General features: G+C 37.2%; 1 protein-coding gene across 2 annotated transcripts in view; it reads right to left on the bottom strand.

Moving 5' to 3' along the window:
* Nucleotides 1-214: 214 nt before the first annotated feature.
* Nucleotides 215-17905, bottom strand: part of sgpp2 (sphingosine-1-phosphate phosphatase 2) — a 41929-nt gene continuing 24238 nt past the window's right edge. For both annotated transcript variants that reach the window (XM_039755930.1, XM_039755941.1), the window contains 3 exons: nucleotides 15744-15923; nucleotides 4358-4447; nucleotides 215-1237 (listed from right to left, as the gene is read on the bottom strand). In XM_039755930.1, the coding sequence (XP_039611864.1) occupies nucleotides 692-1237; nucleotides 4358-4447; nucleotides 15744-15923 (816 nt within the window). In that variant the 3' untranslated portion in view covers nucleotides 215-691. The remainder of the gene's footprint in view (nucleotides 1238-4357; nucleotides 4448-15743; nucleotides 15924-17905) is intronic.

Here is a 17905-nt window from a genome sequence, read left to right as displayed (position 1 = left end):
AACTAGAAGTCTGTATGAAAACCTTCTGTCGAACACAACAGTGCCATACATCTCAAGACTTCTGAAAATAATCTGCTCCTTAAATGTACAGTAGTTTTAACAATGTGTCTTATCTTGCTGGACACATGCTCATTTTGTTAAAATAAAACAGATGTGCAATGTATAATCAACACTACCACTGATAATTTACCATTTATATATGAAAATATATTAATTTATATTCAGTTTTACTTGTTTAATATATTATGAATGAAAATATAGCATTTGCTATGTAGCATCATGCCAACCCATGATACACATTTTATAAATTACAGACATAGTGTGCATTAATACCATTGCATCTCCATTTTAACCTCACTGAATCAACGTCACTCACTCCAACTAAACCTAACGATGCATTCTGTGTAAAAAAAAAAAAAAAAAATTGTCTTAACATCATTCAATTACTGAAATACTTGAGAAATAACCATCAACCAATATTATTGCTGCCTACATACTTAACTGTTTTGTTTTAAACATTTGTTTTACCTCATGCACTGCATAACAGTTCCTGATTGATGTTTTAAATAGTTTTCTTCTATTCATAAAATAATGTCATTACTTTAGTATGTGGTGAATAAACTTGGACTGGTCTGAAGAGATCAATGATGCTCATTTGGAATGTAACATTTAAAGCAGCAGCACATCACCTTCACATTAATCCTAGTAGCATGAGAAGGTGAGGCACTGGCACAGTGGTGGAGAAGCCAATGGATGAATAAGTTACAAACTTGTAGGGCACCTCGATTTCAAGTCTTTGTCTGGCATCCTTGTCTTTGACAGAAACATCAAACCATGTACACAATACCTTGAGCATGAGGCCTTTCACAACCTGCCGGACCACAAGTAAACAGAGAAGGCCAACAAGGACACGGGCAGCTGCTGTCAGCACTATGCCACATGTCAGAGGAGGGAGGGAAAGAGGAAATTCACCAGTTGGCTCATAGGTTTCTCCTAGCTGGTAGTTGGTCCAAAAGCCTACAGTTGATCCAGTTGCAACACCCAGGATAATGGTAGTGTCACCTCTGCTGGGGCTGTAATGGTCCAATTTTGGGTAATTCAGACACAGGAAGAAAGGGACCACTACAGCAAGTAAAGGTGTGGTTGAGCTGGTGAGCAGAAGCTGATCCAGGGAATCCCAGAAAGGATACGTTAGCATCACTAGCAGGGCAGCAATTAAGATGCCGCAGATAACATCCTACAAAATAAAACATCAAGATACTGCTGAAATTAAACAGTTTGATTAAGAAGAGAACAACATTTCAACATGGTTCTGTTGAGATTAGGTTGTGTAATATATATGGATTTTCCTTTCCACCTTAACTTCCTAGTCATTTTTCATACATTATAGGCTAATCAATTTGCAGGGGTGCTTATTGTGAAGACTGCTACACATGTCTAGTTTGATCAAAGTCAGTTCTATACGTTTGTGGTTGGCAGGATAGAATTCTTAAGTTGGTTTAATGGTACAAATGTCCACGATGCAATATACAGTAACTGCAAGTAGAAAAGGTCAATGGTTCATCTTCCAAAGAGAGCCAAGAAAGCAAAGTGCAATTTTACTCATTTTTAATATAGCCATGACATTGGTGCACATGCTGCAGGCCTGTAAAAAAAGCATCTCTTGAAATTCATACCGAGGCCTGTTCTAAGTGTTAAACCCTTTGCTGTTAGATGTGCAGAATGTTGATAAGCACACACATGCAAGAATCTCACTGTATTATGTACACATTAATAATGACCCTATAAACCCATTTGTTTCACTTAATAATATTCATTTCACAGGAAGAGGGGGACAGCATTTCTGCGAACTAAAACTAATAATTACAATACTTGAGTTAATGCACAATTTGCCCATGTGGAATGGGAAAATGATGTTTTACAGTTTAAGTTGAACTTCAATATAATGTGAGAAAGAAAAAGCGATTTAAAAAATAAATCTGTAAAATTACTGGTGATTGAAGAAGTTCATAATACTTGGCACAGTTCTAAAAATTTTGGCATAGCCTAATGTGTGAATCTACTGTATACTTAAAACTGAGCAAAAGGATGAGCAATGTTAGATATCTTAAGGCTTTCCAAACATTGTAGCGATTAACAAAGTTCACTAATTTCAAATTGCTCTAAATTATAAAAAAGCATGACAATTGTGAGTGAAACAATTCATTCTAGAAAATGCATATAGTACTCAATATCCTAGCTGTACGTAATATAGTGATGCTATTTTATATCCACAGTTTGGACATCTGGTTGTGGGACAAAAGTTATCGAAAACATTTGTGAAGTCCCATAATGGCCAACACACCACATGATCTACCAAGTTATACTTTTAGGGTAAGATGAAACAAGGGAAACTTACATGCTATGCTAATGCACAATCATTGTCCAATACCTATGAAATCATGGGGAGTGAAAGAGAGAGATCCTATAAGATTTTAGCAGATACCCTGAAGTTTTGCGAGATATTTAAGCTACAAGTTACTTTGTGGAAATGAGATGCAATAGGCAGCTTAAATGAGCTTTGGTTCAAGAACAGTGCAGAAGAAACACAAAGCCAGGTTACTTATCACAGTGTGTGGAGCCCACATTACCTGTAGACAGAATATTATTAATAGTGGTCGACTTCTGGTGTGCCAATGATCCTCCGAGTCCAGTCACCATTTAAGGGTGGGATGTGGAAGTTGTGCAGAACTACAAGAACCTGCAGGTTCACATGAACAGCAAACTGAACTGGTCTGACAACACAGCAGCTCTGTACAAGAAGGGCCAGAGCACACTGTGCCTCCTGAGGAGATTCTGTTTTTTTGCTGTTTCAGCAAGCTGCTAAAAATGTTGTAACAGTCCATAGTAGCCAGTGTATTGTTCTACGCGGTGGTATCCTAAGGAAGGAGCTTGAGCTCACCCAGGACACATGGGAAGCTGTTGTGGAAAAGAGAATGGTGGCAAAATTGGATGCCAATAAGAAAAATGCCCTTCAACCCCTGCAGGATGTGCTCTCTCTTGGAGCAGTTTTAGCCACAGGCTTATTCTTTTACAGTGTGTTAAGAAGCACCATTGGGGATCTTGTCTGCCTGATGCTATCAGGCAATTCAATGCTTCCTCCTAACGTCACAAACTAATGCTTATTTAAGTTCACTTTGTAATTCCTGTAGAATATATTTTATTTATGTATTTATTTATATATTGACTGATTGAAATATGTCCTGTGAGTCTGTATCTTCATTTTTTATGTTTCTCCTGCTGTATGCATGTACATTTCCCCTTGGCATTAATAAAGATAAATTATCTAATTTATCTAGTGAAAGCATAGTTTATTTTTTTCTCCAGCCGTCTGGAGTTTTTTTGTTTTTTCTGTCCCTACTGGCCATTGAACCTTACTCTTATTCGATGTTAATTAATGTTGATTTATTTTGTTTTATAATTGTGTCTTTCATTTTTCTATTCTTTAATATGTAAAGCACTTTGAGCTACTGTTTGTATGAAAATGTGCTATATAAATAAATGTTGTTGTTGTTGTAGTGAAAGTTAACGGCCTTCATAAACACGTTAAAAGTAAAGTGCAAGGTAATTCTCTAATTGGGATCCCAAAAACCTGCAGCATAATGAATGTGTGACATCAATGTACTGAACAGGATGCGTAAGGAAATAGGAGATGAAGTCTATGAAAATACACTGAAAGGAAGCATGATATGCAGAAAGATATGAAGTGAAAGAATAGGAGTAGTAAACATGCAGAGAATGTTCCCTCCATTAATATTAAAATATAACAAATGCAATATAGTGAATTACACATAATACTTTGGGTATCTGGAATGTGCAGAATAACAATATGCTAAACAAGAAGCAGTAAAATAACCTTTTTACTTTATATTGCATATTTCAAGGTGGCTGCTTTTCCAAAGACACTTATGAAGCAAATAAAAACATCATTAAGATGACTTAAACAATGCAATATATTGAACACAACACCTATGATCTACATAACAGGGTTAAGAAAATCCATTACAGAATATCTTCTTTGAGTAAAATGCACTGCTAACACCAAATGGCACCATTCCATTAACTTCAGAATACTATGAAAATGCTTGAGAACAGAAAATGCTACATTGTAAACTGTGCCATGGCTTTTATATGTAAAGGGTGTGTTAGTCTAAAGACACTAACTCTTAAGTCAAAGAGTTTTGACAGATGCTTTTAAGCAGAAAAGCATTTCTACCATCTGTTTTTGGATGTTATGCTCGAAAATGGGTTAATCGATAATTTTCCTCTACAGACCTCAATTCCAGTTCAAGTGTTCTTATACGAAACCTGCACTTACCAGAACAGTATGCATGCCGGTGTAAAGTCTGCTGAGAGACACAAGCAATGACAAAATCACAGCAGTCGCTAATCCTAACTGAAATGGATACTGCAAAGAAAGGCAAAAGAAGCATCTGGTTAGAAGGAGTTCACACTGACACCCCCCATTTTCTGACAGACACTGCTTAGCTCTGATGAGGAATACAAGCATCTACAATGCAGGGCAAAGTTATCATTTTAGATCACCCTTTTTCCCCCCCCAACATAGAAACCAAGTTATTATTTTTCATCAACCAGTCATTTTCTCAATCTAGCTTTCTATTACAGGGTTATGAGGAGGAATAGAACGGAGCCCTACGTTAGATGCCAGTGTATCACATGCCATAATCATACTTGGCAAAATTATATTTACTAATTAACAGCAAGAAGTGTATGAGGAAACCTATCGGGTTACACAAAAAGCACTCCATCCAGGACACAAGCACAGTGAGATGGCCATGTTACTTGAATTATTTCTTAACTCAAACTTATGAAAGAGAAGAAAAGTAAAGACCACTATATTAGAAGCCAATGTGCAGCTTTATTCAGACATCATCTTTATACAAGGACAACTACTACAAACTGATCCAGATATGGTGAGTACTAAATCTGCAAAGGCCACCTGTAACAAGATGAAATGTATAAAAAAAGAAGCTGCAAAGGAAAAAAAAAACAAAAAAAAAAAAAACAGCTGTATAAAGGTGTTTAAGACTATTAACTCCAATGTAAATCATATGACATATGACAGCATGAGGGCAACCATTAAGAAAGATATTAGGGAGGCTAAAGGACAGTTAGAAAGAAATATAGCAGATAAGGCAAAAGGCAACCCACAGAGATTCTTTCAGTATTTTAGTAGTAAAAGATCAGTCAACGAGGAGGTGAAGTGAATCAGAAATACTAAAAAAGAGATACAAAATATACCAGACAGTGAAATAGTAGATGCTCTAAACAAGCATTTTTCTGAGGTCTTCACAAGTGAGAAAGTAGATACGGTAATCTACCAGCAGTAAAAAAAACTGAAGCTGAACAAGCCTTTGTAGACACATCAATAGGAAAGCAAGGTGTACAGCTTAAGTTTAAATTAAGTTCATAGACACGCTGCTGCTAAATATTCGCAGGCAAATCCACAACTTAATACCAGGAATGCCTGTTAAACATCTTAGATTCACGAGTACCGATTTGGGTAGTGAACACTTCGATGAATGAAACCTGTTATCTTTACAACGGTTGACAAACACGGAATGTAACTTCAACAAAACACATCCTCCAAATACGAACCTGATTGAAAGAAATAATGATAATCAAATCCTTGATGACAGCAACACTCATAACAGCCACAAAACAATTACATTGACAATCATGTTACATTATTTTTAAAATGTTTCCTTTTCTTTTTCATAACTTCTTTAACACACTACTTCTCCGCTGCAAAGCAATCTGGAATCCATTGAATCATTACAGAAGAACTCGGCCAGCATACAGGCTTGGGCATGATGAAATTTAATGTCAGTAAATGTAAAGTATGACATGTAGGTTTGAATACACAACTGGAGGTCTGAAAATTGAAAGGGATGAAAAGGATTTAGGAGTCATAGTGAACTCCAAGCTATTGACTTCCTCCCAGTGTTCAAAAGCCATTAAGGCGGCTAACAAAATGTTAGGTTATATAGCATGACGTGTGGAGTACAAGTCCAAGGAGGTTATGCTCAAGCTTTATAACACACCAGTGAAGTCTCATCTGGAGAACTGTGTACAGTTCTGATCTCTAGGCTACAAAAAAGACACAGCAGCGCATGAAAAAGTCCATAGAAGAGCAACTAGGCCGAGTCCAGGGCTACAGGGGATAAGTTATGGGGAAAGATTAAAAGAGCTGTGCCTTTTCAGTTTAAGAAAAAGAACATTATGAGGAGATATGCAAGAGTTTAAAATTATGAATCAAATTATTATAGTGGATCAAGACTGTTATTTTAAAATAAGTTCATCACCAAGAACACAGGGACACTTTACACAGAAAACCACAGACACTTGAAATAAGCAACCAAGTAGTGTGGTAGACACTAGGACTTCAGGTAATTTTTAAATTGGACTTGATGTGTTTTAGAAGAATTAAGTGGATAGGACTAGCAAGCTTTGTTGGCCTGAATGGCCTGTCCTCATCTAGATTGTTCTAATGTTCTAATAAAATAAATATCTGTGCAGTTTAACAGAGTTACAATGAATATTCAAGCCCAAGATCATCTTTTGCAAGACCTGAACCTTGAGGAAGTGTATTAGTAACTTTAACCACAAAGTAAATTACTTAAGGAGATCTCTGCTTTGACAAGAAAAACTCTTCATTTTAACTGACGATACTAAGTTGGTTTACATTCAGTCTATATTAAAAGGCCTGGAATATGAGGGAATGCTTGAAACTTTAGGGAGCCTGTTTATAGGTAGAGGACTAAAGTGTTTATTATCCTTCAAATGCACCCAGCCTCTATGTTTAAAGCAAATGGTCAGACCATGTAAATTACTAAACCCAAGAAGCTATTCACCTACAGGTGGCATCACCCACCTTTAGTTTGTGTAATGCTTCAAAAGCTTTTACAGTATTTACAGAGTAAAATTCTTCCTATATACCTTCATGACCTCCTCAAAAATGATTATATGTTGCCATAACTTTGTGTTTCCTAATTTACGAAGCGCTTTACAATGAACCAAATAAAATAAGTGATATCATATTTATGCTTTAAGGATGGCTATGTGGAGTAGTGGTTGCAATAAGCAGAACAAGGTTCATACCCTGAATCCCCCCCATGCTTCAAGTTTGCATGTTCTCCTGTGTCCATGCGAGTTTCCTCCTGGTTCTCCAGTGTCCTCTCACAGTCTAACATATGCAGGTTAGGTGAATTGGCATGGCTAAGTTGGCCTTGTTAAGAGTGTATATTATTTTGTGCGTGTATGCCCTGTGATGTACTGGAGCTATGTGCAAGTATTTTTACTGTTTTGTGCCCAGTGACTATTGGTACAGGCTCCAGGTGCTTTGCACCCTGCCGTAGATAAGTGGGTTAGGAAAACGGATAGATGGATATTTATGTTATGGCATGTGACAATTATACTGAAGATTCTGGCAAAGATGTATATGAAAAAGATCTATATATACTGAAATGTTTGTGAGCACTTTCTAACTTTAATTTCATTTGACTTATTTCTTTACACCGTCTGAAAATCATATAATAGTTCATTAATAATCCCATAAACACCTGTGCAGTTCTTGCCAATCTTCCAAGACTGCCTTCCAAGTATTTGTAAAAAATGGAAATACACGGAGAGTACTCACCTGGAGCATTATACACAGTTCTGGTCACTATGCCACAATAAGACAAAGTAGCTGCAGAAGAGCATCCATGGCATGTCCTGTACTGACAAGCTAATGGAAATAAACCTATATTATCTTAAACAGACAAAGCTACATGGTGAGCTTAAATAGATAGCTTCTAAAAAGGATGAGACAGTGAATTAACTTAGATATTAGCCAATTAAAACAAACCTGATGAGATTCTATTTACAATTAGCAAATATCACTTATGCACAGATTAAATGAAGACTGAAATAAATTGTATTCAGTCTGATTTACCAAGATCTATACTAGTATTTACCATACTTGTATCTACCAAGAAAGAAAAAAAAATTACACTCATATAAATCTATATGGGAAAGAGAAAATGTCCAGAGACTACACTATGTATGTGATGCTATAGCATTTTAAGGCAAAAAACACAAAACATTGAATGCTGCACACTTATCCATTTTCATCGTGGTACTTGAAAAATTAAGGCTGACATAATTTTACTCTAATCCTCATCTCCTGTGTTGCTTCAGTTTTAGCAAAAGTTCTGTTAGTGGTGATCTCAGACCCTTATTGATCAACAAGTAACCCAAACATGACTTGAGCAATTCTTTTTGATCAGAAGAAAAAGTGACAAAGTGACTTAGAAAGCAGGCATTTCAACTCTGTGACTAGTTTCATTATTCCTAGAACCATGACTATGCAAGCTACAGGCACCAACTACAACAGATGCAATTTCAAATTAATAATGTAGTGACCTGCTCCGATTTCTCTGCATGCAAGCACCGTTTCTGATGTAAGGGAGGTGGGAGTATTTTTTCCCGCTAAAAGCAGGCAAGTAAAAAGAAAAGGTACCAACTGTAGAATTGCTCCTAAGCAGATCAATCACTTTGTAACTGGCGTCGGATCGGGCAAAGCATGAAATACGATATTCCTGGAATCTTCCTCGGCTAGAATCGATAATGGCTACAGCAGGAAAATCAATCTGCATGTTGATTAATGTTACACGCTTATTTCAAATTATAATCTGTGTCATGCCTACAAGATAGCTTATGGGTCAGACATACGTCCCAGGCATAGGCAACAAAGTGATTACAAACATCTCAGGCAATTTCGTTGGCCACATGAGGCAACATCAGTGATGGTTCTTGGGCTAAATTTCTTCTGTTGTATGCCATTTCCCATATTCAGTATGCCTCCTTGAAGTCCAGCAGCACACCCATAGCATGGGGGAAGAGATAATTTGTTAGTCAAAGGTCCTTGCATATAAGGTTATTGCATATAACTGTAGTAGAGTGACAAAAAAAATTACAATTTGACAAATGGTACTTTTTCAGTGCCTACAGTAAAATTTCCTGGAAACTCATAAAACTCAAAGCCAACATAATAATTAAGTCATCCTAAATTACTTGGCTTTCCCTTTCCTTTACATACCGTATTTAGGATAATGTAGTGAACAAGTACGTTTGCCCTCTTCCTCACTTCAGGAGTTGCAACAAAATTTGGAAAAGTTTTCATTAAATCCGAGACATCACATTCTACTTGATACCACGCAATGTGAAAGAATCAAGCCAAGAAAGTTGGTGCATTTTGTCTGCTTTTTGGTCAGGTACAACATTAGTGGGTGGGCAATAGGCTAAGGTGAATGTCATAAATGGACTGATTTGTGAATTTTGTTTTCACAAAACAGTTTACCATCAATATTTAACTCTAGGCAATACATCAAAAGATCAAATTGTCAGAATGGCACAAAATTCTGAAGCCACGCAATTTAAAATATACACCTCTGTGCAATGTTACTGTTGCTTTATCCTATGTAAGCCACAGGGGATTGTCACATAATTGTTTATCCAAAGACAAGCTTAAGTGTTTTGATTTCAGAGCATTAATAGAAAATCCATAGCAATTATTCTTGCCGGATCAAACATATATCAGAAATTACCATGTGCAAATGGGAACTTCCCAAACCCAATGTGGATGCTCAAAAGAATCTGCAAACAAGATGGCATATTAAGAGAGTGCCAATAATTACAAGTAATCTTATGACACATACAGTATAAATTATTAGCTGACATCTTATAGTTTGTCACATATTAGGCACACACATTTGTACATAAGGCAAGTCTAAAAGCAAATGCCAATCAGTATATGACCCATAGAATTTTCATACATTTCTGCTAATTGTTCTTCTGAAATATAAACTCCATACACAAGGTACATCAGCCAGTGACGCAGAGAATGCTTTTGAAAGTACAAGTTTATCACTATTTGTGTTCGTTGAATTAAATTTAAGCTGAAAGATATGAACCAGTCTAAATCTGGTATAAACTGTTGGAATCCAAGAGAGCTACCAGACTGCAGCTCACTGCTCTCCAGTAAAAGCTGAAGCAGACTATTTTTTTTTTTTTAATTTCAATTGTCCAATATGATTCAAGCACCATCTGTTACCATGAGATCACTCTGAGGTGTAATGAACACTGCTTCCACCAACTGCCCAGTGTGCCATTTTGCAACAGCAAAAATTAATATTTTCTCAAGCTTATTTCTTGAAGAAGTTGGTGGCTTTATAAACATACAGTTTCTAAGAAACAAACAGATAGAGACCATGTGGAAAATAGTTAAAAACGTTTGGAATTTACGTGGTTTTATTTGTATATAGCAATATGCTTCATCACATTTTGTGCTTAAGAATGAGATGTAACGTACTAATCAAACTCTAACATAGCAAAAAGGCAACTTACTCATGAATTTTAATTAATTCTAATCATATGTAAATTTATATTACATCATAGTTCATTAATGTTCTTTATTAGATTTTTCACTTCCTTCTGAAAGCACAAAGTAGGAATCTGCCTCACAATGATCAGAATGTGACTCCATCACATGATTGCCCTACAGTAACTAAGACAGCTTGACTCTTTCCTTAACACTAGAATTACCAGAGTCTACGAAAAAACTTGAAGATCCGGCCCACCTTAAAACTGTTGTCACCTCTCCGCCAGGGTCCTTTGTCCTCTAAATGTGCCGATTAAAGACAAGCTGCAAGCAGCCGGCTATTCCATCGCCCAACAGACTTAGAACGTGCATGAACTTCTCCAAGCTCATGCCTTGATTAATTATCTGGGAGTGAAGTGGAGTTTTAGAGTGGAAATAATAGATCGTTATTTGGAACACACGCATTTCATGTGTGTTCCGTTTCTACAGTAATCGGTGTAAACACATTGTTAAAACAGAAACTTTTTCATATTTTAGTAATAAATGTTACAAAATGTAGGCATAAACTATAGAATGTTTAGAGAAAAAAAAAAAGTAACACTTTCTCCCCACTGGGAATCGATCTCGGGTCTTTGAGGCACGGCAAGACCTGCTGCCCTCTGAGTCAGCAACTCTTACCACTAAGCCACGGAAGCTGTTGTATCATCCTTGAACCTTTAGTGAAAGTGTTTATTTGAGGTTTGGACTTCATGCTTCACACTCTCTATAGTTTATACCTACATTGTGTAACATTTATTACTAAAATATGAAAAAGTTTCTGTTTTAACAATGTGTTTACACAGATTACTGTAGAAACGGAATACACATGAAATGTGTGTGTTTCAAATAACGATCTATTATTTCCACTCTAAAACTCGACTTCACTCCCAGATAATCAATCAAGGCATGAGCTGGGAGAAGTTCGTGCAGGTTCTAAGTCGGTGGGGGGATGGAATAGCCGGCTGCTTGCAGCTTGTCTTTATTAGCACATTTAGATGACAAAGGACGCTGGCGGAGAGGTAATTTAAGAAGCAATTTAAGGTGGGACGGATCTATGAGTTTTTTCGTAGGCTCTGGTAATTCTAGTGTTAAACACTTTGTTCTCCATGCAGCATTTAAATTAAAATCAATTACTTGATTACATTGTATTTAATTGGATTATGCAAGTCTAGAAAGTGAATACTGTACTTAATTTTTTGTTGGGTTAAAAGTGATTAAGCACTTGCACTATCAGACTTAACCATGGACAAGTCTTCAACATACTTCTCCACAACACTCTATTTGCTCCTCATTACATATTTAGTTTAACATATAAGAATGCACTTAAGCTTGAACTTTTTACAATCTGGATGAAATTCTGCCTTATTTGCTTGCTCTTTCATACTTATTTTATTACCACTGCTGAGATCATCTGCAAACTTCTCACATTCTTTCATTTAATTCTTCCTACTTGACCTTAAACAATTTGGAGGAACACAAGTCAACAGTTAATACCAGGGGAACAAGTAAACTGCACAACAAACAGCGACCAGAATGGCAATAGTCAAAGCTGGAAAGGAAAATACATCCTTGACCATTGTACGATCTAGTTAGTATTTGATCTCTCAAGGAAAGCATAAAATGCAAAAATGATCATTTTGTACAAATCCTGTCCCATGAATTGGGGTACACTTGCAGAGATCAAAAAGATCACTTAATACAAAGTGTGCAAAAGGACTGTCACCATTAAGTGACCAAAGCTAAGAGGACCAGTAAATGCAAAGCATGGTACTTGGAGACTCACTGACCACAAATACACAGTGGGAGACTTTGCACAGTGTAAGAGGGTCAAGCTGACAAGGCCATGTGACAGCAACAGTCAGCAACACCAGGTTTTTCAATTTCCATAAATGTTCAAGTATTTAACAGTATACTTACACCATAAAGTATTCAACAGTATACTTACACCCATAAAGTGGGTAACACCAAGAAGGTAATTCACCAGAAACCTGGGAATGCCTAATACCTTGTCAATGCCAAGAAGGTAAGCCATTCCAAACTGATAAACAAACTGGGAAGGTTTTTACTCATCATAAAATAGAAAGACCAGAAGGTGTCTTGCTTGCCTATTGACTGCCAATACATTTTCTTGAGTCATGCCATTCTGTTGTAATACTGAATTCTTAAAAAACATTCAAAAAGATTATATAAAGCAGATTATCTAAGTTAGTTGTCTTTTAAGATAGACTTTTTTGAAGCACTATGAATAGCTGTAACCCCTACCATCAGAACTGAAAACAAGCCCACTTGCCATATTTATCCCTCACACACACTCAGCACCTATTCTGCATCGTGTGGGCCAATGAAAATGTGCTGTCACCCGCTCCGGACCCCACCACAAAGATGCAAAGCACAGAGTACAAAACAGCAATTAGCTCTATCTCCAGGATGGTGTGTTACTAAGCTGTGTGAACAGCTTGACCAACTTCAGCAAAGGAAGGAGAGAAGAAAAACAATTTGCAGCAAACGTCAGGCAGGGGGATGAACTCAGATTGACACACCCTGAAGACTGATGACACACAGGATTATTTCAGCATCCATCATCCATTCAGCTTTTTCTCCTATCTTAATAACAAGCAAACAATAAATAGCTGCCGAGCGAAGGCATTTTAATGCTGATGAAAGCTGCTGTGTGCAAGCGTGAAGCAGCTTTCCTGATGAATGAATGTCTGGGGATTTCTCCTTCAGTCCTTTTAGGCAAAGGGGCTCAGGCCATCCCGTGAATTCTGAAACGGAGGGCAGATTGATCAAGGGGAACATACAGAAAATGGCACTATTAAAACCCATGGCCCTTTGTGACAATCCTGGAAAAAATCCATTCAATATTGATGAGCCACCTGAGCCTCTTGCTTGGGCAAAATGCCCAAAAACAAAACATTTTGGCTTTTATGAAGCATATTAAACTAATGAGAATGTTTCCAGTAAGCATTTGGGTATGGCAGCTGGCAGGAATCTTTAATTAAATGCAAGCTGCCTGCTGCACCCAGTAAACTCCTTGCTTCTCGTGCCAGTAACTTAACATAACACAGAAGTCCTACGCCCCCAAATTCTCACCTGACCATGCTTTGTTAAAATTCAAATTGTGTACTCACAATTATGCACAGAGGTTCAGTGTGCAACTTTACAATGTAAAAGCTGGGCTCAGGAAAACAATGGTACTGTGCCATCACACCTGTTTGCATTATGGGTAACCAATTTTCTCACTTGTTGCTTTGCACAGCTTTTAAGTAGAAGCATGCAAAATGATGGAGGACATCAGTAACAATGTGGCTGGGTGGACAATGAATCATTGTATATGATGCCTTGCTCTGATTTGACCCTGTGGTCATGGGGTGGGGGTGGTGGTAAGAAACGGACTCAGAGTCCATATTCTATGCACAGGAAATCATTTCTGCATGACACAAAATACTATGCATATATATTTGTTTATTTATACACACACATATATTCACATACATCCATCCATCCATCCATCATCCAAACCCGCTATATCCTAACACAGGGTCACGGGGGTCTGCTGGAGCCAATCCCACCCAATACAGGGCGCAAGGAAGGAAACAAACCCAGGCCAATACAGGCTATACACATACATATAAATTTATTTTTAATTTGCAGGCAGAACTGGAAAGAATGTGTACACTCATACACTGTACGCATATTTGTCAGATAACCACAAATAAAAATGTGTATAAATGTCAAATTACATGATTGGATGAAAAGATTAATATACTGCAGCATACACTCATTTACTGAACTTAATCTAGCTACCAGGGGGCAAAGCAGCCCAACTTGGTGCTGGTCCCAAGCCCGGATAAAAACTTCAAATCAATCAGCTTTGGAAAATGCTAGGACATACTAGGGCCTTGCCTGACCCCTTTGGGAAGTCAATGAGGGCTCTTGGGCCTAAAGCTGGAAAAGCTAAAGAAGTTCATCCAGAAAAAGAAGAGAGGTGAGGGGGGAAAAAAGGGTTAATTGAAAGGAAGAGTGGGGGGCACTGAATGTTGAGCCAATGAATGGGAAAGGAAGAGAGTCAGTAGATGTGATGGAACTATGAAAGCTGAAGTGTTGTGTGTTCAGGAAACTAGATGGATGGGAAGAGAATTTGAAGGAGGCTTTAAGTTTTTGTACAGTGGATTTCATAAACCCCAGGAACAATTGCACTACAGTTTACAAGAACAGGAAGGCATGATAAAAAGGAAACTAGAGAATCCCAGAACATTGGGTAAATAAAGGTTTACAGAAGATTAGGGTTGGGTTGTAGTGGAGAATCACAGACAGAGATATGGCATGCAACTTTAGAATTTGATTGGAAATCCTGGAAGAGTGAACGTAACTTTAGAAACAGCAATGTAATAGCTGTGGTTACTTTCTGCAACTGTTATTTCATGAGACATTTCCCATGGCCAAAACAATGGATAGGCGATTCTTCTGGAAGTATAGCTATGGAATGATTATTCATTGTTTAATAAACGTGCCCATTATCAGGCTTTACACTCATTTGGTAAATCTGTCTCAGTCTTTCCATTTTTGTGCTTATTACAGTAATATTGTTGATGTAATTATGAAATATCAAAAATAACTTGCAGTTTCTTACCTGATGTTTTCCTTCATTTTCTTCTCCTACTACTTTGAATATTACTAACTTTATGATGTGGTGAACCTTAGCATTAGTATCAGAAAACTACAAATCATCATCAAGATTTCCAAGTAACCTATAAAATGCCATAAAATCCTCCTTCCTGGAAGTGGGTCTAGAAAGCTTCATAACTTCTTCTCATTTCCTACTCTGGGGAGGACAAATTCTTATCCTATTCAGACTTGTAGTGCAATTTCTGTGAGTAATTCTGAGACACTAGATAAAATATTGGCAGAGTCATTTTGGTTGATAACTGGCACACAAGAATGACACAAAATAAAAATCAAAAACTTGAAACTAAATTTAGTTCCTATTGAAAAAATATGATCTAAGCTATTTTTCTGATACAAGTGTCGAGTTAAGAATACTCAACTGACAAAGAAGAAGTGGATGTAAAAATAATGGCACTTTTATAAAGCGGGCACTGGCACAAGGCTTTTCAGAAAAATATATATTAATACAGATTATAGAAGCTTTGGTTAGATGAGACTACCAACTCTATGGCTTCCACCATTTTACTATACAATAGACATTCTTCTTTTTTATACAACAATCCAAAATTGTTTTTAAGAAGCTCTCCCATCTCACAATATGTGATTACTATACCTTGTACCGGTCCATTGTACACAGCAAAAAAGTGAAGGAGATCGCCGTGGCTGCCATGGCATGAGTAGACGGCATCCCATATTCTGCCTCCACTCTTGTCTCCAGCTTCATGACTGGTGGAGAAGATGGTCGAGGCCACTTTAGGAGATCTTTAGATGTCTGGCCAATGTACATCACAATCTGCGATAAATGTATCAACAGGAAATATTTACTTTTTTGATTTTTTTGTATTTATTTACTTTATTATCTTACATTATACTTTTTTTTTTATTTTTAGGAGTAGAGGTTGAAATGCAAATTATCTATACAACTCCATCCATCCATTTTCCAACCCGCTGAATCCGAATACAGGGTCACGGGGGTCCGCTGGAGCCAATCCCAACCAACACAGGGCACAAGGCAGGAACCAATCCTGGGCAGGGTGCCAACCCACCGCAGGACACACACAAACACACCCAGCACACACTAGGGCCAATTTTTAGAATCGCCAATCCACCTAACCTGCATGTCTTTGGATTGTGGGAGGAAACCGAGCCCGGAGGAAACCCACGCAGACACGGGAGAACATGCAAACTCCACGAGGGAGGACCCGGGAAGCGAACCCGGGTCTCCTAACTGCGAGGCAGCAGCGCTACCACTGCGCCACCGTGCCGCCCCATCTATACAACTAACCCATCTAAAAGTCAAATATATGCTTTCTCACTAATCCACCAACATCACAATTTCATATAAAATAGAAATACTCTTATCAGCTTTGGTTTTAAGCAATTTTCCCCTTTTTCTTTAATCCTTATATTTGGAGCTTATCAAAATGAAACATGGAACTGCCCAATGACTAACTGGCAGTATGCAGAGCAAGCTGTAAAACAAAGATCAATTCAGCTTTTTTAGAGCTGTTTAAGGCTTTCGGCTTCCATTTAAATCAATCATGCCAGAAAATGTAAAATCGATGGTCACTCTCATTACCTTTTTTTTCTCCAAATGGAAAAAGGTACTTTCCCTCACCCCTTTGGCACAGCGCCTTTTGCTGCTCTCAACTTTCTCTGAAGAGTTATTTAATATAGAGGGGGTCACCTTCAAAATGCAAATAGTCAAAAAAAAAAAAGGACTGCTTGCAGTTGGCAGCATTTCACTGATCCCACTCCTCCCAAACCCATCACCACTAGTCAATGTGTCCCTGACTAAAGTAATATTACTCCAAACTGAATTTCATTTCCTGTATTTAAAGGGAACAAGTAAAAAGGGCCCAATTTTTAATTTAGCAAAATGTATCAAGCTTTAAAATTTTTACTTAAATTTTAATTAATTAGATTTTAATTAAGTCTGCTGCCATGATTTAAATAAAATGGAAAGGAAAAGTAGCACAGTACATTGTAAAATCCATAAATTGTGTCACAGGAAATTGTTGCAAAATTATTGGCAATACATTTAAAATGTTATCAAACTAAGTAAGAAATATACACAAACATGGAGGTAAACAGTTATCTGCTTTCATTTTTCTTTTAGTGGCTGGGAGGGCATAGCCTACATCTCTTGAATTAGGAACATTATAGAAAAATTACAGAAAAAGAGCCTGCACAGGATATCTATCTATCCAAGAGTGCACATACTTATACCAGATCAATTTGAAAATGCTCACCAATCCAACAGTTTATCTTTATGGACATTGGACACTAAATTGTTGGAAAAAGCTGAATGAATATGGAAGATACGTATACAATTAAACTTGGTCATAATTAGAGGAATTGATTATAACACTCCAAAAAGGAGAGGTTTGTTTTTCCTTCACGATGTTAGACTGTAATTCAGTATGGCATTGTAGCAAAGGTTCACAAAATAAATAAAAAAAACAGGAAATAACTGAAGAATACACATTAATAAATCTTTAACACATCTTTTTCGCCCTGTAGGTAAGGCTCTGGTGGACAGTTAGCAATGAAATTGAAATGTACATCTAGTCTACTTGCATATTACTGTGGATATGGGAACAGCATGAAAGTTGGTCATGGAAGGAATACACTATTACATATACACAGTTTAAATAAAATACACACATACTGTACATATTCTGTAAAAAGCTAACATTTCCCATTGGGGACAATTAAAGTTCTATCTTGATCACATCATATCATACCCTTCTCTAATCCATTTAATCAATGCAA

This window comes from Polypterus senegalus, chromosome 1 (genome assembly GCF_016835505.1).
Source record: "Polypterus senegalus isolate Bchr_013 chromosome 1, ASM1683550v1, whole genome shotgun sequence".
NCBI lineage: Eukaryota > Metazoa > Chordata > Cladistia > Polypteriformes > Polypteridae > Polypterus > Polypterus senegalus.
Note: the sequence above shows the minus strand (reverse complement) of the source record. Positions and strands in the feature narration are given on the sequence as shown.